This window comes from Galleria mellonella, unplaced genomic scaffold, assembly GCF_026898425.1.
Source record: "Galleria mellonella isolate WM207_F2 unplaced genomic scaffold, CSIRO_AGI_GalMel_v1 utg19, whole genome shotgun sequence".
Classification (NCBI taxonomy): Eukaryota; Metazoa; Arthropoda; class Insecta; order Lepidoptera; family Pyralidae; genus Galleria; species Galleria mellonella.
This window is the reverse complement of record NW_026442028.1, coordinates 1,790,377-1,814,723: the sequence shown is the minus strand read 5'-3', so window position 1 is coordinate 1,814,723 and position 24,347 is coordinate 1,790,377. Positions and strand designations below refer to the sequence as shown.

The 24,347-nt window shown below is 32.3% G+C and overlaps 2 protein-coding genes across 2 annotated transcripts; one reads left to right on the top strand and one right to left on the bottom strand.

The window, feature by feature from the left end:
* Positions 1-280: 280 nt before the first annotated feature.
* On the bottom strand, positions 281-10,217 carry LOC113521189 (THO complex subunit 1). The gene is made up of 10 exons (XM_026906648.3): positions 10,010-10,217; positions 9,252-9,929; positions 8,013-8,275; positions 7,365-7,537; positions 6,831-6,960; positions 6,133-6,218; positions 5,790-5,959; positions 5,087-5,182; positions 3,708-3,785; positions 281-649 (listed from the first exon to the last, which is right to left on the bottom strand). The coding sequence occupies exons 1-10, from the start codon at positions 10,064-10,066 to the stop codon at positions 332-334; spliced, it is 2,049 nt and encodes a 682-aa protein (XP_026762449.2). The 5' UTR covers positions 10,067-10,217; the 3' UTR covers positions 281-331.
* Positions 10,218-11,771: 1,554 nt separating this feature from the next.
* LOC113521191 (serum response factor homolog B) lies at positions 11,772-18,995 on the top strand. Its single transcript, XM_026906650.3, has 3 exons — positions 11,772-11,997; positions 13,306-13,531; positions 16,098-18,995. Exons 1-3 carry the CDS (start codon positions 11,978-11,980, stop codon positions 16,245-16,247), a joined length of 396 nt encoding a protein of 131 aa, XP_026762451.2. The 5' UTR covers positions 11,772-11,977; the 3' UTR covers positions 16,248-18,995.
* The last annotated feature ends 5,352 nt before the right edge of the window (positions 18,996-24,347 follow it).

Below are 24,347 nucleotides of genomic sequence, written 5' to 3'. Positions count from 1 at the left end.
CAGGAAACCATTGTGCTGAATTCCAGGTGTATTCACCTCGATGGGCTGACTGTCTTTTCATTCTCACCTACTATCGCTCAGTGTTTCGCTCCAGTTCTACTCCGCCAGTGTTTAATCGTTAGCGAGTTAGTTAGGTTTGTAGATTTTTTTATTGCATTATTCCATCATAATTCAATAAAAAAAAAATCTACAAACCTATATATGGAAGTAACACTCTATGTTAATCCCTTGTATCCCTTTATTTTTTCAAAAAACCACAAAAAATAAATAAAACAAGTCGTTACAAATTAAACTTTACTTGTTTCTTCTTACAACTACGTTTTAGTAATCGTCATTTTATATTTCTCAGTGCCTCACACGCTTCTACCAATTTTAGACCCTCCATGATGTACAGGAGATTCTCGACTGATGCATCTTCGTCATCGTCAAACCACAGTTGAAGCATATTCTTAGCTCTGGATGCGTCCGTGGCGTTTTCAGTTTCGAAATACTGGATCTCATCAGGCTTGTATCCTAATTTCACGGCAAGTTTCTTCCAATCACTCAGTTTGGATGACACCGCCTCCAGCTGAGCTGGCGTGATCATAGTGACACGCGAACGACCGCTTTTCTCGTAGTCGTCTTCGCCCGCGTGCGTGGAATCTGGCACCTAGTGTAAAGAAAATAAAATGTAATTTGTAATGGCAAATAAGCTAACGGACCCATTGATGGTAAGTGGTAACCGTCGCCTATAGACATGAACAGCACCAAGCGCATCATAATGTGCTGTGACGGTATATTACCCTTCATGCGTTGTCCTTTCCGAAGTTTAACTATTGTTATGCCTCCATAAATCACAATTTCATTTTAATTTACCCAATATTTAAATAAAAATGTAGGCACGCAACGGACCGGTCTTGATGGTAGTCTATGGTGGAGACCTATGTTCAGCAGTGGACGGATAATAGCTGAAATGATGATGTCGATGACGATAAAGATGCAAGCACTTAGTGGAAAAAACACGTTTGGGTCAAAGCTATCCGTCGACATCGATTCGTCGTTGAAACGTTTTTAAAAGATATTATAGATTAGCTTTTTGTCAGCTTTTTTTTTTTTATACAACTTAGAATGGCAAACAAGCTGACGGTCCATCTGATGGAAAGTGGTAACCGTCGCCTATAGATATGAGCAGTACCATGAACATAACAGAGTATACTGTTTCGCCCATGATACCCCCCATGCGTTGCTATTCCTGAGGACTCAAGTGTTATTCCTCTGTACCCTGTAAACTCACGCCATATCCCACCCTTCAAACCGAAACACAGCTATGCAAACACAACTGCTTCACGGTTGAAACACGAATGGGACAGAGGTACCCATGCAATCGACTTTTGTACAAAGTCTCCCTCTGGTACCTTGTACCTCGTACCTCAGCTACCTCGTATGCGCGGATTTTAGAAGAAATCAATTAAATTGATCACTCCTAGATGACGCATCAAGATAAAACAAACACCAGATTTTAAACTATAATATGTTACACCTTTAGGAATACAAATGTAAAATATACATCCAATTTGGTGCAGTAGTTTTTGCGTGATGTCGGAACAAACACCTAGCCACAATTTTCTTATATTAATAAGAAGTAAGATAATAAAATAAATTAATATACAAGTTAGTTAGTGTGGTCGTGGCATAAAATGAGCCAACTTTTCTTTACCGACTAAGGGAATTTGATGGTTGGGCAGGATGAAGGACGAAGGATGGACAGCAGCATCTCTCTTAAAACATTATCAAAAGCCTAATTGCGGTTGCCAACTCGCATGGCTAGTACTAGCAAAAACATCTTATGGGGCATGCTGAACATACAGCAGTGGACTGTCCACGGCTGATATGACGATGATTGGTACTTGCTTCTGACTACCTCTATAGTATATATAATCATGAACATTTTTTTTTTCAAAATTACTGATTACTTCAAACTTAATGGTACAACATTTTTTTCCATTATTTGTTACGTGATACGTCACTTTAAAAATAGTAATAAGTTAAAATAAAGCTCAACAATGAAACAAATTTGTTTGCCGTAATTTCTTGTGATGTAAAAAAATTTATAAAATAATATATTAGAGTCTAATTTTAATAAATTCTTCATGGCACAATTATGAATTTTTAAAGAAAGAAACAGAATTAGGAAATCGGACGCTTTTGACAGTTATTTAACGGTCTTCATATGTCATAAGCCCCAACTAACCAGTCAATTAAAATGACTTTGATGTACCACCATGTTTGACTTTGTGTTGCAATTGTTGTATTTTGGATTTGTGCCAGAAAATAGAGCAAAATTGTGAGAAAAGATGGACATTAAAAATATGTGTTCTGGATTAGGTTTTTAGGCCGTAAAGTGTATACTGATTGGGCCCAGACACCACAAATGTGATCCTAAAAATCTGGTTTTTTTATGATTGGAAAAAAGTTGTTAAGTTTATTGAATAGGTCATCGATATCAATAGATGTCGTTATAAATTTAGTAAATAAATAGAAATAAATTGAGTAAATTAATAGACATAAATAATATAGACCTGTAGATAATTGGCTGTGTGGCCTGGCATAGAATAGGCTACCCCTTCCTTTCCCGTGGATGTCGTAAGAGACGACTAAGGAAGGGCGAAGTATGAGCAGCAGCATTCCTTTTAAAACATCTCTAAAGCCTAACTGCTATTGTCAATCCGCCTGCCAAGCGTGGTAAACACTGGAAAAACCTCCTAAGGGGGAGGCTTATGTGAGTGAGCAGTGAAAAGTTAAAGGCCTGATATGATTCTGATGATGATAAATATAAACAAATCTTTCATCTACAATTCTATACTAATATTATAAATACGAAACCTTTCATTATTTGTAGGTAATGTATGCCCAATAACGGGAGAACATATTTATTTATTTATTTATTCATTTATTTATTTATATACATATATTGTACAAATATGTGTACATGGCGGACTTAATGCTAAAAGCATTCTCTCCCAGTCAACCATAGGGAAGTGTCAGAATACTCGAATGCGGTACTACTAATTATTGATATACATACATACTAAAATTACATATATGAACGAATAAATATATATGAATAACAAATATACTTACACATATATGATATATACTATATTATACACGAATTTGGGAATAATATAAAGCACTTACTGCTCGGATAAAGATAAAAAGTGAGCGTGAACGCTTTTTTTGAAAGACGGTTTAGTCGGTAGTCTCTTTATGGCATCAGGAAGCGCGTTCCAGAGTCGTGATCATAGTGATCCAAACAAAATTTTTTGTATAACACATTTATATATTAAAAAAATAAAGATATAAAATTTAGGTCTTTAATTACATAATTAAATACAAAGATACATATACCATATATATACACAAATAAATGATTGATTATTCCATTACACAACAGTTCTATAGATGCTTGTTTACACAGTTAGTCTAAAAATAAAGTTATTCATACAGAAACTTTTAAGGTAATTATGACACATTTACTGGCAGCAGGGCACTTGCCAGCCGAGGAAACTTACGACAGCCCCCCCCCCCCCCCGGCCTCTCCTATAGGGGGAGACTTGTGGCAATTATGGCTGATATGATAATGACACATTTAGACGTTCTATCCGATAACATGGTACAACTAAAAAAGAAATTCTAAATAAATAAAAAATAAAACTTTTTCTATTCACCTGTTCAATATCATTGGTATCACCGTCCTTTATAATGTCCGTCTCAATCTGCTCCTCAGCCTCTTCGTCGGCGGGTTCCTGTAATGATGTCTTACATATTTAAAATGTTCAAAACAAATTTCAGGTTTAACAAATAGTACCTATAGTAAATTCTTTGAATTATCGTAAAAACATTTTAACAATAATTTCTTCATCCTTCTCGAGAATTTACGTAAAGTTACGAATCCAAAACTTTGTGTTTAATTTCCCAATAAATCCTAGGTAATGGTGCAACACTATTCACAAAGTAAATTAATCCGGGTCCCATTAAGACCCATTTGGGACGAACAAAGTTATTTTCGTACATTTTCAACCGACTGCAAGAAGAAGAAGGTTCTCGGTTGTATTTTTTTTTGTTTATTACCTCATAACTTCTTAAATTTTTTACCTATTTGAAAAATTGTTTTTTATCTGAAAGGATGTATTCCCAGTTTGGTCCCATAGAAATTTTATTGAAATCGGTTTAATAGTTTAGTTTTTAAATCAAAATAACTCGATTTGTCGTATTTGAAATCGTTTATATTTTATGGGACACAATCTTTAACCATGTATGAACTTTTTTACATAGTTCGAGTCAGCGCAATCGTGTGCTCGTTATACTATAGCATGTATGCATGTATCATCTAGTTTCTACACCATCGAGACCAAGTTTTAGCATAACTATTTTATCTGTGCTTTTGCGTGTTGAATGAATATAGGAAGGACAATATAGATAGAGGAAATAATAAATGCTAAACACCAATCACCTGATCCTCAAATTAGAATACCTTGCATTATGAGGCGCTAACACGTACGTGATACTCTGTAACACTGTTGCATCACAGGCATCAATAGGCAGTGCACAACAGTGACCTCTATGGTATAATAATAATAATTTATTTGCAAGATTTTTTAATGTTCTGTATATTTGAGTAGTAAAAAAAATTATACATTACGATATTTCAGGAATCAACAAACTGAAATCAATATTTATATAGGCATGAGAATTTAATTTTAAAAATATAAAAATAAAAAGCATTGATCGTCGTGTTAATAATTCTAAAGAATCATTAAAATGTTTTCTTTTATTATTAAGATGTTAAAATTAAGTACTTTAAAAAAAATCAGAAAGAATACTGAAAATTCATGCAAATAATCAATTAAATATCGAACACATTTCTTTATACGAGTTTAAACAAAATGGTTGAAATAATTATAACTACTATTAGTAAATAGTAACTTAGTAAGCTGGAAGCAGGTGGCTCAGGACCGTTCTCTATGGTAGTCTATGGGGGAGGCCTATGTTCATCTGTGGACGAATAATAGCTGAGATGAAGATGATGATGACGATGCAACATTACCTGTTTCAGAGTCTTATCGATGCTGCCACCAGAAGACTCTCCGTTTGTGTTGTTGGCTGCTGCGTTTGCAGCCACCTCGCGTGTTACGCGCTCAACCTGAACACAATGTACATATAACATTTATCGCATTAAGTCCATGCGTTCATTATATATATATATATATATATATATATATATATATATATATATATTTGCTCGTAACTTATTAATAGCCTAAATGATTTTCCATTTATTACATTAGTTAAGTCGTTAAAGCACTATCAAGTAATAAACACACTTTCACAGTTTTTTTTTTTTATTTTATTTTTTTTATACAACATAGAATGGCAAACAAGCTGACGGCCCACCTGATGGAAAGTGGTAACCGTCGCCTATAGACATGAGCAGTACCATGGACATAACAGAGTATACTGTTTCGCCCATGATACCCCTCATGCGTTGCCATTCCTGAGGACTCAGATGTTATTCCTCTGTACCCAGTAAATTCACGCTATATCCCACAATTCAAACCGAAACAGAGCCATGCAAACACAACTGCTTCACGATTGAAACACGAATGGGTTACATTAGTAAAAATCATACAGTATGTTAATTATGTATATTATCAAAATTTTCGAAAAAAAAAAAAACAATCTGTACCAACGGCACTGAACGATACAAGTATTATGTAATACTGTTATATTCTTATATTTATATAACTGACCATGTCATCGAGGTAGTCCGGCAGGCGGCCAATAGGGTTATTGGTATGGACAAAGAAATGAGGACTTCGCCGTGCCAGAAGCCGCAATGCCCGCCAGCCCCACCCTCCGTCCGCCGTTCGCTTGGTTTTACTGCTGCCACTTCCACCATGTTCGCCCAACATGTACGATTCTGACAACATTAAAATGAGGGGGGGGGGGGGGAGGATTATTAGTAATGGTGTTTAACAGCCCCATAGAAAAGACTAGTACTGTGTATGTTACTTCATTGTTGTTATTTTAACATTATTTTTATGTAAACAAAACTTGTTTTCCAGTTAAAATATTTACAATTTCAAAACCCACCTAAAGAAGGCATAAAATCTCTCTCTTTAGTACGACACGCGGTTAGATTGTCTGGACATAAATTCCATAGCTTTGTCAGTTCATTGCTGAAAAATAAAGAAAAACAATATATTATCATTGTTAAACATTCGATGAAATTTGGAACAAGTCATTATAAGTAAGAAAGTATGGACAAGGCCAAGGCTACAGATTTTATATTATTATTGTCTTTAAAAGAAATCAACTACACCAGACCCATGATTTTTATATTTTCGATAATGCTATCTACTATTACTACTGATTTGAGGATAAATGATTTCTGGTGTTGTAAAATTCTGAAATAATTTTGATGATAATTGTATTGCCCTCCGAAATATGAAGCAAGCTGGAATAGTTTTTGAATGATCCAAAATGAATTAGAAGATTCAGATATTTATGTTAGTGTTCAATTTTGGGATCCCCAGACCACAGTCAGCCGTATTTGAAGTCCAAATTTACGGTGCTACATAATATGTTATAAATACATAAATTGAGCTTTTATCATCATTAAGTATCCATTACTAAACAGAGGCCTTCTCAATAAGAGAAACCCGCCCCTTTCCATTGGAAGTTAATCTTAAATATGGCAATAACCATAGTCAAACATGGTCTGCCTGAACTGTCACCGATAATGACATAGCATTTGTAATAAGCGTCACTAGTTCTACTTAGATACATACTTGCCCATGTAATATTTATTTTGGCTTTCATATTCTCTTATTATGTCACCCACTGGTCTCCTACGTTTTCTCGATTTTTTTACTTCATCTGTTGAATCAACCTGAGGTGGTGGTTTTGGCTTCTGAAATTCTAAAATTTAAGCATTATATTAATTTATACATTACATTCATGCTGGTGAGTAGTGGGCACATGGTTGCATTTGGAATTCTTAGTTATAATTTAAAATACTTGTTTTCAAATATACAAACAGCACATTTATAAACCATTTCTATAGAATATGGTATAATAATATATCCTCGTTAATGCAAATCCGGCTCGAAGGACCAAAAAAACAAGTAGGTACCTGTTATATATGAGAAGATCAATCAGTTATGATAAATAAAATGGGCCTAACTGAGCTTGAACACTTATACAATTTGAATGAAGCAAATAAACTATCATCAACTACATTTTTTGTTCTAGTAATATCTCTTTTCATCTCTCTATATATCACAAGGAAGAAGTTGTTGTTTTATAATGATAGTATAATATACCTGGGCAGCCATCATTTTTCCAGCTATTCCAATGTTCCTCCCTTTTAAGTATGTACTTGACACATTCAGCAAATTGCTTTCCATTTGGTGGGGTCTCCCCTAGTAAGCGGTATATCAAAGAAGTTGTCTCTTTAACCCATTCCATTTGATCTTGTTTTAATTCTTGAGATTCCCTATAAATAAAAGTAAAGTTTACAGTTGTTATACAATTTTTTTTATTATATCATGAGGATGGGAATACACTTTTTGGTGGTAATTATATTAATTAGCCACTTTCAACAGAATTTTCTAATAAACTGGTGTAGGGTGAGACTTGCACATGAGAAATTTTATTAAAAATATATGCTAACTAGGAGAAGTGATTTTTAATCCTGAAATAATTTATAACATTCTTATTTTTGTCTAATATTGTTACCATAAAAATTTGTTAAGACCTTAAGATATTTGTAATTTTATTATCCTTAAATTTTTAAATTTGATTAAAATTTGATAATTGTTACGAGAATGAGCTTTTTATTTAGAACTAGCTTTTTGCCTGCTACTTCATATGCATGGACTTCAGAAAAAAAAAAAAAAACAATGAAATAATCAATTCTAGATGGCATATTAAGATAAAATATACATAATAAAAAAAAAATAGATATCTACATTTTAAACTTAACAGTTGATGTCAAATATTGGAACAGTATAAGAAACTGTATTAGTACACATCTTCTGAAGTTGGAATCAGATAACTGGAGTTCTAGTAGCTTCTGATTAGTGAGGAATTTAGCAAAATAGTGTTGTTCCTTGCTTGACTCATCCATTTCAATATCTGAGGTCACAGCCTTCAATCTATTCATCTTAGATTTCTGCAGTTCAACAGCTTCTAACTTGTATGATGAAAATGCTGATAGCACACTGCCTGAATGCTGAAAATTTAACACCAAATAAAATCTATGGCAGTATGTTAATGATAAATAAAGTTTTTTTTGCAACTTAGATTAGCAAATAAGCTGACGACCCACCTGATTGAAAGTGGTAACCATCGCCTATAGACATGAGCGATGCCATGGACATAACAGAGTATACTGCTTCGCCCATGATAACCCCCCTATCCCATCCCATGATATCCCACCCTTCAAACCGAAACATAGCCATGCAAAAACAACTGATTCATAGTAGAAACACGAATGGGACAGAGGTACCCAAGCAAACAACTTTTGTACAAAATATCCATCTGGTAAATGTTAATGTAATGTTAGTGAAACTTATAAATAAAAAGATGAGAAGTTTTAAATACATAATCGGGTTCTTATAAAAAGGGTAAAAAGATTTCCTCAGGATCGACAATGCTATGAATCTGCTTAACATCAGGTGGGCCTTAACATCAGTGGGCCTCTGCTTAACATCATATGACTGTTTGGTACTTCAGTGGTATAAAAACATTATAGGTTTTCAAAAATTAGTGTAATTTATTTATGTTGTTATCCCATAAATCGTTAATAAAAGCAAAAAATATTTATATTTCAGTGTATTTACTGAAAAACTCTTAACATATTAATATTAAGTATATACATAAAAGTTTGTTTCTTTCCTCTTAGCATCTTAGCTGCTTAACAAATATCTATGAAATTTGGTATAAAGGCATTATATAGGATTAAAAATATGTCTTTTTAATCCTGTATAGTGCCTGTATATCTTATACTGCTACATTTTATCCCAATCTGTGAACATTGGTTACATAGGCAAAGTACAAAGTACATAGACAAAGGTAATCTGCTGATCCTTAATAAATAAAAACACTCTCTCCTGTCCATGATATTTACAGAGAACTGAATAAATACCAAAGGTATCCCATAAATTTATTTAAGTAATATTAAGGAGTGAAAGATATAAATTACTTACTGCAACAAATGTCTTCCATTGTATTTTGTTGTAACACGAATTTGGGTTCCTGAAAAAATCTTGGAGACTCCAAAATCTACAGTATAAATTATAATCAATTGTTAATTTATTTTTTTCATCATCAATCACCATTTCCTCATCTAAAGAGTCCTTAAGTGTGCTGGAACTATCTCCGCCAAATTCTGTTATATTCTCAAGATTGAATTCCGAAACAATATTCAGGCCAGATCTCTCAGAAAATGGAAAGAATTTTGCCAAGAACAGTAGGATCCGTCCACAGAATACAGTGTTTTGTGATCTCGATAAACGTCTCAAAAGGTCATTGCACATTCGAAGCAAGTTGTTCTTGCATGCAATAAAAAACAGTTCCTCCTTCCAAATATTTACACCATTTTCGACGTATGTAAACATTTTTTCACATTTGTTCAGTGTAAGTGCATCAAATATGTCTCCAAGAAGAACAACTGGCATTGTGGGAGTTACCATTTGCCGTCTACATGACTCTATGCAGAAACAAACATAAGATTCAAGAGTATCAGGGTCTTCTATCAGCAATTCCAGTAATTTATCCCTGTAGGCTTGATCCATGGCCGCTTTTCTATCAGTCTCATTCGTATTCTTAGAAAACGAGTCAAGTAAATCTATATTATTTGTAGCAAAGGCTTTGGAGAGCACATCCTAAAAACAGACAGAAGAGAATGAATAGAAAACCAAATAATGAAGTTTTCCGAATCGGCTTGTTAGTGCACACTGCTCACCTTGTATTTCGCTCTCAATTCTTCAAATCCTAATTTATCAGACATCTTTTGTAGCATATATTATTATTCTACAAGTACAAAAATAGGTTTATCTCATTACTGTTCTGTTTGTATAAGAATATTATTTAAGAGAATTAGAAAAGATTAAATACAAATAGTTTTGCAAATACAATCAAAATTAGAGTACTTAATCGTAATAGTCGACACTGTTTATATTTTGACGAAACTGGAAAGTGAATGTATGCAACCATTAAAAAGTATCAACATAATAAATGAAATTAATATTTAAGTGTTGTATAATTATATAACTTAGATATTTAAAAAGTTATTTACAGTATGCTTCAGTTCGAAATATCAATAAGATTTATAAAAAAAAATCAAAAACTTTGATGTGTATAATTTTCAGATTAAATGTAGAGGTTACACAAATCTTTTTAAAAGTTTTCTGCTCATAGTGATGCAGGCTTTAAAAAAAAATCTAAAAAAATTTATGAATTGATTGACGTAATAATTGAGTGACAAAATAAATTGAATGACTGTTTAAATTTTAGAATAAAATAGATGGATTATAAAACTCATATAATGAAGTTAGTAGTGTGTTATATATATAACATAGAAAATGTTTGATATGTCAATTAGTATGCAAGTAGGTTGTATCTGAATTTGGTAGACTTATACGGCCTTATAACAGTTTTCTGTACGCTAAACTGCTATGAATTGACAACAATAGTATCTGATGGTGTATCTTGCGTCTTCTTTTTACTAATTATATTTGCATAAGAAGAAAGGGGGCAATTTACAGTTTTTAATTTATCACACTTTCTATGTAATTGCTTGTTCTTAATTTTTTATACACTAGCCTAGGGGGAAGGGATTGTTAGTAATGAGGAGGTTAGTCCCCGTTGCTATGAATGTATCCTATCAGGTCGACCTCCACACGGTTCCCCCTGACTATCACTATAACTATCATAACTAATGTATTGTTGAATTTGTTATAATAGGCTAACTGACCTGCCTTTTCATCCTTACCTATCACCTCTCACTGGTACTCCGCCAGTGTATACCAATAGCGCAGGCGGGGTTACCAAGCCATTTATACCCATTAAAAAAAAATACACTAGCCTGCTATGAATTGACAAAAATAGCAACTGATGGTGTATCTTTCGTCCTCTTTTTACTAATTATATTTGCATAAGAAGAAAGAAGACAACCATATAATTTACAGTTTTTATTAAAATAAAATAGGAAAATAGAAATGAGAAATCATTCCATGTAATTTCTTGTTCTTAGACTATAGGCATAGATTTAGGATTATGCCTATAGATGTCGATACACGGTTAAAGGTTAATAATTCTAAAAAGAATTTAATTTATTTTTGTACAACAAAAGGTTAATATTTACAATTATAAAAAGTACTTACTTCGATTCATGTAAACCATATATTATATAATGTTTATCTGTACATTAGATATTAAAATTATATAGTGTTAAGAATATGTCTGTGTTTGAGAATAGTTGCATTTTTGTTTTATGGCCATCAACTAAAAAGGATATAGCTATCGGTAATAAAAATGTTCTACAGCAAGTTGTAGAATATCAAGTAGCCAATGATATTTAATGTGGTGACATTGACGTAATCAACACTCTTTAGTATTATTGGCTAAAACTTAAAATGTAGTGTTTGTAGAACCAATCACGTCACAGAAGTTATGTACGGAAGTGCAATGGTGGCGAATGATTAGCTGATGATTATTGACAGAGATTACAGAATGACATTTGCTGTGTCGTGTTGTTGTATGGCGTCCTCTTTCTGTGTTTATCTTTAAAATCAAGTATTATTATTTACAGTTTTTTTTAAAGTTCGTTTATTACAAATGTATTAAGCTAAGTTTACTTTACTTTATTTGTACGTAGGGACTTTAAATAAGGATAGGAATATTAATAGAGAACTGAATTGTGTTTTGAAATATGGACCGAAACAATATGAGGTAGGTGCATCAGCATTTCCTTTCTCTTATTACAATTACTTTCGCGCATTAGTTTACGGACTAGTGTGATGTGGAATAATAATGATATATGAAAACGTGTTTGATTCTAAAATATTTTAGATAATTCAGTTTTCTTTTTGCGTGCACATATCCCTGTAATTCCCGTTATGTTTAACTATATGTGTATATATGTAACAATGCTATCGATACATTTTTATCATAAACAATCGGAAATATATTGTATGTTGACACAGCCTGCGTAACAATGCTTTGTGATGCTATGCATCTGATACATTTAAAATTTCAGTAACGAGTAACACGGTATTAAAGTACGTTATCAATATAATTTACTCTGAATGATGCTTATTTTATTGTTGACTCATGATTGTCGGCTCATTAAACTAATACTTCCATATTTATAGTAATGGAAAACCACAAAAAATATATTTTTAAATATATTCTGCTTTATAATTATGAAAGGATAACGTCCACCTCATTTGCATTCAGAATGAGTCTGCTTTTGTTATACAGATATGTATTTGTGGATATTAGTGTGGAACAAAATCAAACCTTCTCTCTCCATAAATAATTTAAATGTGTCAAAGAGATTCTTTCCAACTGAAATCCTCTGAGAAAAGGATATATAATATAGAATGTATAATTGTTTATACTATTTAGAAAACTTATAGGTATATAACATTCTAAGTTTTATTGGCTGCAGCTGTAGGAAATACTTATAACACCGATATGCATTATACCAAAACATATTTTGATGAAATTATATATGGTGACAGTATACCTGGGTATAGGATAGACTTCACTACAGCAAAATTATTGCCATCATAAAATGCAAGTTTTATAGCAAATTGGTACTATTGCAGTGAGAACTTGCTCCTTTTTTCTTTAGGCTTATTAATGAATTTTAATATTTGGTTATTATTATTAGTATTGGTCTATTTGGTTAAAAATGCTCTAGTCATTGCAGTGGAGAGGTTTGATGTCCAATACTCAGGAGTTTGCTATTAGAAACCATGATGATTACTTCCTCTGGAATTTGAAATTATGAGCCAGAAGACCAGCCTTCATTCTTATAATTTCTTCTTCCACTGGTATTCTAACATTAGTATGAAAATGGGAGTTTCATACTAATGTTAGAATAGATATAGACATTCCATTTCCATTCATTATAAAAAAAGAATGCTCAGTCCCTAAATAACAACACATGTATTACCACATTTTTATGTATGTTATTACAAAATCTATTTTAAATTTTATAATACTTACCTCCTTTTTATGCAATAATTACAGATCAAGTTACTTGAACAGTGGATCAAGATCACTACCACATATGAGTGGGAATAAACGTCATAATGGAAATGGGCATAACGGAAATGGCCATAGAGATAACGGCCACAATGGAAATGGACACAACAGTGCACGACTAAGTCCACCAGCCCAGACATCACAGGCCAATTCACAGCACAACAATCAGCATGAAGATCTCATTAATTATATATATGAATCTTGGAGTAAGGTAAATAGAATCCATCTAATATGCTCTCTTATATTAATGCTCTTTAATATATTATACAGTCTACCTAGATCCAAACTAATAGTGCTGGTATATTTGTTGTATATACTTTAAGTACTTTTTTGACATATGATAGAGTTATGAAGTAATAAACAAAAAATATTACAGAATTGAGAAACTTCTTTTTCTAAAGTCAGTTTAAAAGATACATAGAGAACAAACATCCAGACTAATACAAACAGACATGAAATTACAGGAAAATGAATGCATAACATCTCTTATACCACAGTCATCACAGTGTATTCTGTAATGTCTGTGGTTCTTTATGGATTCATAGGTTACAGATATCACTTTCTATTAAATTGGTTGTAAGTTAATTTAAAGCACTAAGTAATAAAAAGAATACTTATTGTAGTGTATGGGGACCTTAATAATTGTATCTATGTATAAAAAATGTTAATCTGTATTTGATAAGTCAATTAATCTGTGATGCCCCTCATCACAGATCAAATATCATCAGGGGTTTAAACATGAATACTTATAATTTTTCACTGTTTTAATAATATATAATATGGGGGATGAATAAACCGTGAAATGGCTGTGTGTGACATATTAAATATCACATGGCTGGCATAAATTCGACCCATACAGGGATAAATGGGAAAATTACAGAGAACAAGAACAAGCATTGTTTATGTCACAATAGAGTAAAGAAGATACATACATTAATAATTTTGATATTGCCATTTCAAAATCCTCAGAAAATATTATTGCATTGCTTGACAAATTTTTCATTTCAACTCCCCTTCCTGTATTTGTTTTTATTTATTTTTAAACAACTTTCCCTTTTCGTTAGTAAGTGTACTTAAAAACTATACATTGAAAATGGAAAAATTCTACATGCGAAAACAAAAACCAGGTGAATCCATCATGAATTTAGCTGTGATGTTACAAGACTACAGCTCTCATTGTTGATTCAGTGATTTTGACAAATGTATAATAGAATAAATTATATTTGGGGTGTGAAATGAAACCTTTTAAAGAGAACTAATTAAAATAAAGCTTGAGAAATTAAACGATATTAAGGTAGTGGAATGTGCGCCAAACTATAAATGTATACAAGAAAATAAGTTACAAGGGAATCAGCATGTTCTTTTGGATAATCATGTTGTCGTCCTGGATGTATGAGCCCAGAGGGATGAGCCAATAGAAGTCATTACCGTTAATACCAAATCGTGTTTGGTAATAGTTGACTCATACAGTGAATAGCCTAGCATTGAAATACTGCCGAATATGGCAAGTAGTGCAGTAGTTATGACCATAGAGAAAGTCTTTGCTGATCATGAATTGCTTGTACTAGTAGTACAGGTAACCCATGTACTTGTAAAATTTCAAGAATTAAAGCAGAATCACATTAAACATATAATAGGAGTCCCTTACTATCCATCCACAATTGGTCAAATGGAGCATACTATATAGATTATAAAAGACAAAATGAAAAAAAAATATTCATATAGCTTGGTCTATGATTGGTGTATAGTCTGTCTTCTTTCATATGTGTAATGTACCAAGCACTATGGCAGGCAAGACACCCGCTGAGAGATGGAACAGCAGGAAATTTAGAACTGCAACTTCTTCACTGTCTACAGATGTAATTAGTGACGAGACGAAGGAGTAAAAGGTGGCAAGAGTGTAAGGAAACAAAATATTTATAGTTGACGATCATGATTTATGACGAATATATAATATGACAAATGGCAACATGGAGTAGTGGTTGTTAAAGAAGCACCATTCCTCTATGGTGGTGAGGTAATGGCATGATCCATGGCAGATATGTTGACTAACTGCACAAAATCAAACCACCTGCCTAAAGTAATGAAGTTAGAAGATAATTTGTCAGATGAAGATATCATACCCCACTAACTGAGGAATGGGCTGATATCATTGGGTGTTAGTATGTAGAGCAGTGTTTCCCAACCTTTTTTGTGCCATACCCCACTTGAACATTTCTAAAATTTTTATTCTCCCATACATAATTTTTCCCAACAAAGTTTACTTGACGACTCTAATTGCCCAGTTGGTATTTTGGTAATGTCTAACGAAATTATATCTAATAAATATTTCAGCATTTTTTTAGTTTATTTTTTTTTTGTTAAATCTTTTAAAAATTTAAATGGCACAGAGCAAGAGGGTTAAAATCCATTTTTTATTGCCAAACTATCAAATTGGCCCCCTGTGGGGTGTGGGCTCCACGTTGGGAAACACCGATGTAGAGTAATTAGATACTTGGAGTTTATTAGTTACAAGTTGTTGTTCGTCTATGGCTTTACAAATTTCCAAAATGAAAATTAATGTAGTTGTAAAGACTACACTACTTAACATACATACTTTACATAAGGGAAAGGTGTAGTATATGGGGCACTTAATAATTGTATCTATAATTAATATTAATCTGTGTTCGATAAGTCAATTGATCTGTGTTGAGTTTGAAATAAACATGAACGCTTATGATTGCCCACTGTATTATTAATACATATTACTTATAAAGTATATCTCTATTCATTACCAGGTGAGACAAGATATAAACACAGAAGAGGCGAGATACTATCAAGATCCCATGGGGACCCGGAATCTTGCTAACTTCAGACCATTCAATCTTGAGGAGTGGTGGGCTCGTCGTCTACTTCAGAGCATAAACCGCAACAAACATCGATCTTAGTTTGCAAATGACGTTATATATAGGTGACATAATTTCTCATTGTAATGACCATAATGTTAACCTCGGGCAGATATTTTTAAAATAATACTAGCTTCTTGCTCACTGCTTCATACGCATGGATTTCAGTAGACGGAAACTCAATGATATGGATCACTTCTAGATGGCGAAAAAACATTCAAAATAACACATATACCAGATTTTAAGTTAAGCCTTCAGAAATACAACTATGAATATTGCATCCAATTTGGTGCAATAGTTTTTAAGTAATGTTTGGTGCAATAGTTTTTAAGTAATACTGTAACAAACATACAGACAGACAAAATTTCTAAATATCATACTTTTGGCTACTCAATACGGATTTCTTTTTAAAATATCTCCCATGTAAAGACATGATCAAGTTACAGTTTATATTGTCATCATGGCGTCATGTAGCCCATAGCATTTCCATAATTAAGATAAATTCAAAACAACTCTTTTACTAAAAGTCATCAAGCTGTTTAGGATTACATTTTGTATGTTGCATGCTTACGTATGTTACATACAAAATATATGGTTTAGGTAGAACATATACCTAAAAATTATTAAATTTCTTTCTTTGGCAATATATTACTGATTTATTTTTCTTTAACTTTGTATGTCTCGTAATTTTAAATTTTGTGTTAATGATTTGTAGTCACACAAATTCCAAAATTTATATTTAAAAAAAATTATTTAGACCCATAACGAAAAATCTTGTATGAATATATACATAACTTTAAATCTTCACTTTGTTAATCATTGGAAGTAGGACAACTAAATTATAAAGATATATTTTTGAATTTGAAAATAAAACCTCATAAATCGTATACCAGTATACGTTGAAACTCTTTGTTCAGTACACTATAAAGGGATATGTGAAGGTGACGACCGCCCGAAATTCGTGTCGTTGCGTGTGGATAATACTCCTATTTATTGTGACATAAATTGGACGCTTATGGGCATCCATTAAAAAAGATTCATAACATTTAGTGCCACCATTTGACCACGGGCCGTTCGACAAATTATGTTTCTTTTATAAAACCCTATAATAAATTATATAAAATACTGCAACTGTAAATTATAAAACATGTTACAACTATATCATGTTGTTGGATTATATAAGAGTTTGTAAACATATTCAGATGTTGGTACTTTGTTACTGAATCGTATTTAAACGATTGACGCTGGAAGGATTTTAATGTTTCCTACATACATAGACCATATCATAACACGTAGGACTCCTTCCTGTTTCGTGAGGATCAAACCGCGAGATTAAGTTATTATGTAAATGGAAATTTGACTTATCCAGTTGAAATTTATTGGTATATTTAAAATTATTTTCCAGGGAGGACCTGACTTCGAAAAAGCTAGTATGTACCTTTATACATAGTTGAATCTTCCACTCCTAGTCCTGAGTTCGGTCCCGGACAATTCTGAGATGGGCACGGCTTACCCGACTCCCCCATCTTAAATAAGCCTATGCTGAAATTATTGCGCAGAAGTCCCTTATATAATGTAAATGAGAATTAAATTTCCCGAAATTCATATCGGAATAATAATAATAATAACTGTCAAACGAAATTACATTTAGTTAAATCTACTAGCCACCGAACTAGGCCGAGCATGCATCTCAGTTGATAGTTAATTCACATTTTCAGTACAGGCTCTGCTTACTTTCGGGCCAGATGGCGCTGTGTTACGATATATATTATTTTTATATTCGATACGATCAGCTTTGCGATAATTCTTAGAAGCATGTTTTGAGCAATATTGCAACCTAATTTGCTTTTTACCATTACCACGGAATATTCGGATCTATTTAAAATAAAATCTATTATCTATATGTAGTTAAAAAATAAACACAAGTTAAAAGATAATTTCCACATTATTTGCATATTTACTGTCGCACGCTATGTACTATCGAGAAATTGAATGAGACGTTAAATTTATTACAATGAGACATTTATAATCGCCCGTGTGTATTATTTTAATATTAGTTTCCCTTCATTATGTTACTAAAACGGAAGCCCCAAAATATGATCATTTAGTTCAGCGCATGAGAATTAATTAATCTTATAGAATTCTGTAATTATCTAAAAGAGTTTTTATGGTATTTTGGAATTAAATGTGATTGGTGAGTCGTATGTGAATCAACGAAAAAAAATAAATATTACTGCAATAAAATAAATAGTTAATATAAGAATTTAATCCACTTGCATCCTCAAAGAGTATTAAAAAAAAGTTTCAAAATGATTAAAAGAAAGTGTTTAATTTGTTGTTTTCAGTTGACATAAAGTAGGGAAACGATTTATGTACCTATAAAATTGTTTTTCGAAATAACGCAAAACTTAAGATGTGTAAATAAGTTAGTGTGAAATTCAACTTTTTATTTATCTCATAAGGTTTTTTTTTTATAAACATGACTTGTTATGCTTTTAGACTCAGTGTGATTTTTTTTACTTTAAACTGTTACGATTCGCTATGAAGTCTGCTACTCTTAAAATAATTTAGATATTGGCAACATAGAATTACACGTGAGATTGTTTGATGTTTTTTTATGTGTGAACATTACACGCCAATACTTTTTTGTAGTTGACTTCATAATGTATCGTTTTAAAAATAATTATCTACATTCCATAAACTGTATTCTGTATTTGAAATTACTGTAAAAAAAGATTAGATTTTAAGTGATGCAGCGTTGCCTGATTTGAATAAAACATTTTTAATATATGTCTATTTTTATTTATTATTAGCGACCACCCTCCCTGGCTTTGAGATCGCATGCTTTTTTTTAAATAAAATACAACCCATATTACTCGCTATTAATGTAGATTTTTTGTAGGCGAAAGAATTTTTAAAAGATTTTTATTATGAAAAATTTTTTTTTTCTACATTATAACATATTTATTAAGATGAAAATTTTTATTTTGAATTAAACTGTCAATTTTCAATTTTAATGATTATTGATTAATTAATTAAGACCAGGCTTAAAATATCAGCATTGCTCATAGTATACAAAGATTATGCTGAATTCCACGTGTATTCATCATGATGAACTAACTGACCTGCCTTTTCGTTCTCACCGATCATCCCTCATTAGTGCCCCGCCAGTGTATACCATTAGCACAGGCAGGGTTACCATTCTATTCATCATCATCATTTCAGCCAGTATTCATCCACTGCTGGACATAAGCCTTCCCCATTCCATTTAATTATCATCCATTAAAAAAACTATACAAAGATTAAAATAGTATGTACTTATCAATATAATGGTAGCTACTCCATACTTTAACAACTTTTCTGGAAAACTGGTTAATTCCTGGTGAATTTGTCATGATGAGCCAATTGACTTCATTCTCACATACCATAATCCCTCATTGGTACCCTGCTATGTAAACCAATAAAGCTGGCGGGTAACTGCCCCATGGGTGTCGTAAGAGGCGACTAAGGAAATTTAATAGTCGAAAGATGGGCAACAGCGTCTCTTGTACAATCTCATCAACATATCATCACCAAAGTCTAACTGCGATTCTCTATCGTGGCAACTATTGGCAACACTCCTTATGGGGGAGACTTATCTCCAGTAGTGGACAGTAATGGCTGATATAATAATACATAGTTGGTAGTAGTAATGGGAGACAGGCGTGATAGATATACATGTAAGTATATATTACTAGTGCAAAGTTTCGATTTGTGATTTTAGAATATACTACGTCTTAGATTATATAGATAGAGCATCGAGTCTCAAAAACGGGTCAACTTTTTATCAGCTTATTGTCAAATTAACTGACTCGTTTTTTTATCCGTGTTTATTGTAGCTACTTACGCACACAATTTATCTTGACGTATCTATATTCAATTACTTATTTAATAAATAAAATAAGTTTTTACGCATTAAAAAGGTGCAGAAATAATAAAACAAAATAAATATAGAAGTTATAAGAATTACTATTTATTATGCAAAGTTGTATGAAAAAGCTGACCAGTTTGTCTCGAATCATTTGTATGAAGAAACTCTATCTATATAATCTAAGACTTGGTATATTAGATATTACGTAGTACCTAATGCAGCTAAACTTGTATAGCAGCTACCCCATAGCAAATATGAATACGAACCTCATAACGTAGTTGGTGTAGCTATATCAGGAATTCATAACGCGTACGTACTATGGTCGTATGTCAAATAAAGTGTCTCTTCTACGTTATACAAAGGGATGTAATGTACGCGACCGCGCCTCGAGGCTTACGGGCAAGTTACAACATTTAATGAGTTCGCGAACTTCTCATTTTGCTAACAACAAGCAGATTATGCGACAGTTTTGTTTTCTGGCACCACTCTTGGTGAGTGCCTCATGGTTGTAAGCTTTACAAGAACTAATTAAGATTCTAGTTTGTGTGCAGGCGATTAATTATACTTCCTTGAGGTACTCGTGTAGGTAATAAGGACTAATCTATATATCCATTCAGATAAAAAGAATGTTCCAAATTGGTTCATACAAAACTAATGGAGTTATGAGGTAACAAACAAAAAAAATACAATCGAATTGAGAACCTCCTTCTTTTTGAAGTCGATTGAAAATTAAGCATGATCTACATTTAGTGCGCCAGGGGAATAGCGTGAAGGTCAATTTGCTCTAATCTGCTATAAAACAATGGAGCCGATAATCCCAATCAGGTATTAATTTTATAATAATCTATTCGTGTTTATGCTGTGAAGCAGTTGTGTTTGCTTGGCTGTGTTTCACTTTGAACAGGGATGGCAACGTATGTCATGGAGGGTATTATAGGGTTAAACAGAGTACTGTTATGGCCATGGTACTGTTCATGTCTATAGGCTACGGTTACCACTTTCCTTTAAGTAGGCCGTCGGCTTGTTTGCCATTCTAAGTTGCATAAAAATCCTTTCCCTCCTTTATTGAGGACTAGGTGTGTCTGTAACTTCGTCCTCGTATTTATTTGAAGTTAAATGAATTCATGAATTTTTAAACAAAACAAAATGGTCAACTTAGTTTGTAATAAATAAGTTGCTCGACTCTAATTTACAGATTATACTATGGGTACTAGATAATTGATAAAACAGACAAAAATGTTTAAATAAATTATTCTTAAATAGATACCAACATACGGGTATCGAACTCGGAACTCATGAAAGGTGAGGCAGTTTATTATATCGCTACATAAAGTCGTCAAACGCATTGACTAAACGAGTATTTGAATTGAAAAAGGTATACAGTCGCGTCTGTATAAGTTTATTACTCATTTGTAGCAACAATTATAATAACACATGCAAGCGTCGTTAGGAGCATTAACATAAATCTTGCTGTTACGTTCTTGATAGCAAGTTCAAATTTAATTAGCCATTTACAAGTGCGAACAGACGAGAGGGGCGTGATGAATTGAATTCGCCATTATAAACCTTTGCGGCGTTAATTGATCACCACCAAAATTCAAAGAGCAAAAAAAGGCGAAAGCATAATTTAGCACATTACTCCTTAATTTTCAAACAAACAGTTAGAAGAACGATCTGGGTCAGGGGAGAGGGGAAAGAAATATCTTCAGTTTAATTACGTAGGTACCGACTCCTCTCGGAAAGGCTAGGTGAGAAGCGATTTTAAATTAAAGTGAAATGTAGACGAATACTTGAAACTGAAAAGTTTTCGCATTGCGCTATCGTAGGCAGTTATTCAATATCATAATGGCAGGTAGTTAGGCATTCAGAATAGACTTAATGGTGTATCGTTTGTTTTGTTTTATATCTTAATAGCATTTTGATACTGAATAGAATCAAAATCATTAGCAGCAATTAGCATTCTTATTAAAATATACACAGGTTGAACAATTAGGAAAAAAAAATAGAGCTTTCCATATTAATTTGAAAACTGGACTGGAATTATCCTGGCTAATTTTGTTCTAATATAAAAAAAAAATATCCAAACTGCTGTCGGTCAGATAAATTCGATTTTGGATTGAGCTCCCGAACTTAGATTTAGTTATTTAATAACAGTTATGAAATAGGATTATGAATGACATTGTTATTGTTCAAATGTTATTTATTTTGCATAGCTATACATTATTTTGTTTTAAACACAAGTAAACTTGATTAAATAATAGGTTTTTAAATACTTAATAATTATTTTAGATATATAAAATATTCAGAATATTAATAGTTTTAAAAAGCTTAACTGTTGGGTTTTTGTAAGTTTTTTTTTTGAGGTAACCTTCTGTAAGCACAATATAATTAGGATAAAAAATAAAGATTAAAAGATGTTTTTGTATATGTATTAATTAAATAACAAGTTTATTTCCTACATAATAAATAATAGTCTTTTAAGGGTTAACAAAAATTTCAGTAAGAAGAAAAAAATATATATTTACTGACATTCTTAATAATTTTTTTAAGTACGCTTGTTCCATTATGGAACAGGCTAAGGTCGGAAACCATGCTGCCTAGTCTTCAGTATGATAATTTGTCTGGAATATTCTTATTAAGTAGATATTTCAATCAATTCGTAGAGCTGATATAAATTCTACTACTTTTTTTTTCATAACAAAATAGCGGCAAAGTAAAATGCAGCCATGAAAATGAATATCGGGGACTTTACTCCTCATTAGTGGCCCAATGGTTCTCCGTTCACGATAAAGCAGTAAAAATAAGCTACTTGGTTTTATTATCATTATTTTGTGTTTTTGTTTACAAGCAGAATTCTTATACTCGTAAGTATTATATAGTCAAAGTTTAGAATGAAAAATCTCTGAACGTGATACTGAATTATTTCACAGTTAAATACTTTAAAATATTTGTAATTCCGAGGTTTGTTATTTTTTAAGTGGTAAACTGTAGGTACTGATAGATTTGTTTATTTTTTTACATACAAATTTTGATACCAAATTTTAAGGAAAGAATAAATACAAATGGCGAACTTATCACATAAATTTTTTTTTTTGAGTTAACTATTAATTGAATTGACGGTGTTACTACACATGCGTCTACATGTTTTGGGGAGTAGAAGATAGACTGACAGACTATATGAGGTCATTATTATGGTAGGTAGAATATACGGAAGGTTGCGGCGTTGATAGAGAATTACATTCCAATTTAAAAATATAGCCTTGGTCGTAACGTTCAAGGAATATTTCTACCAAGCTAGCGAGCCAATTTATTAACGCTAATGGAGGGACAAATCAAGGGACATCTCAATCTTAATTTAGAGTATCATGAATTTATCATAAACATTTTGGAATTTTAGGTAAAATATTTTGATCTATAATTTTGTGTTAACGAATAATTATATACGAGTATTCGTATGCTATATATATATATATATATATATATTTATATATACATATTTTAACGAGAATTATACAAATGTATTCTTAAATATTTCATACTATTTTTTTATGATTGAAGTAAATTTTTCTTGTAAATCAAAATCTCCGGAGAAATGAAGCTTGCATTGGTGTCAAGTTTCCAGGCCGCTTTCATTACAAATATAAGTAAAGGCATCTAACGTGATTTACCGGACGACGGTATTACATGATTCCGAAGCACGAAGCGAGTGTCAATCATCTTTAATAATATAAATTAATAATTATTATAATAATTTGAAATATCAGATGTGAGGTTTATGTGGATACAGATTAACCCCTTTTATTCATAAACATTAAATCCTTTTACAGACCAATTTTAACTATTACACCGTTTCATCACTTTCTTTTAAATTTAGAATTTAGCATATTAGGAAGAGTCAAAATAGTTCAATAGCGGGGGGAAAGGGATTGTTAGTAATGAGATTTCACAACCTCATTGCTGGCAACACATCCTCCTGTAAGGTCGACCTCCACGCGGTTCCCCCTGGAAACCATATTGGTTAATTCTTGTTCAATTGGTCACTATGGGCCAACTGACCTGCGTTCATCCTCACCTGTCACCCTTCACTGGTGCCCCGCCAGCGTATACCGATAGCGCAGGCGGGGATACGATTCCATCTCCATCCTTAAAAAAAAATTGTTCAATAGCTAAAATAGATCATCATCATCAGATATATCACTAATCGATTTATCATGTTATTCATCCTCATGGAT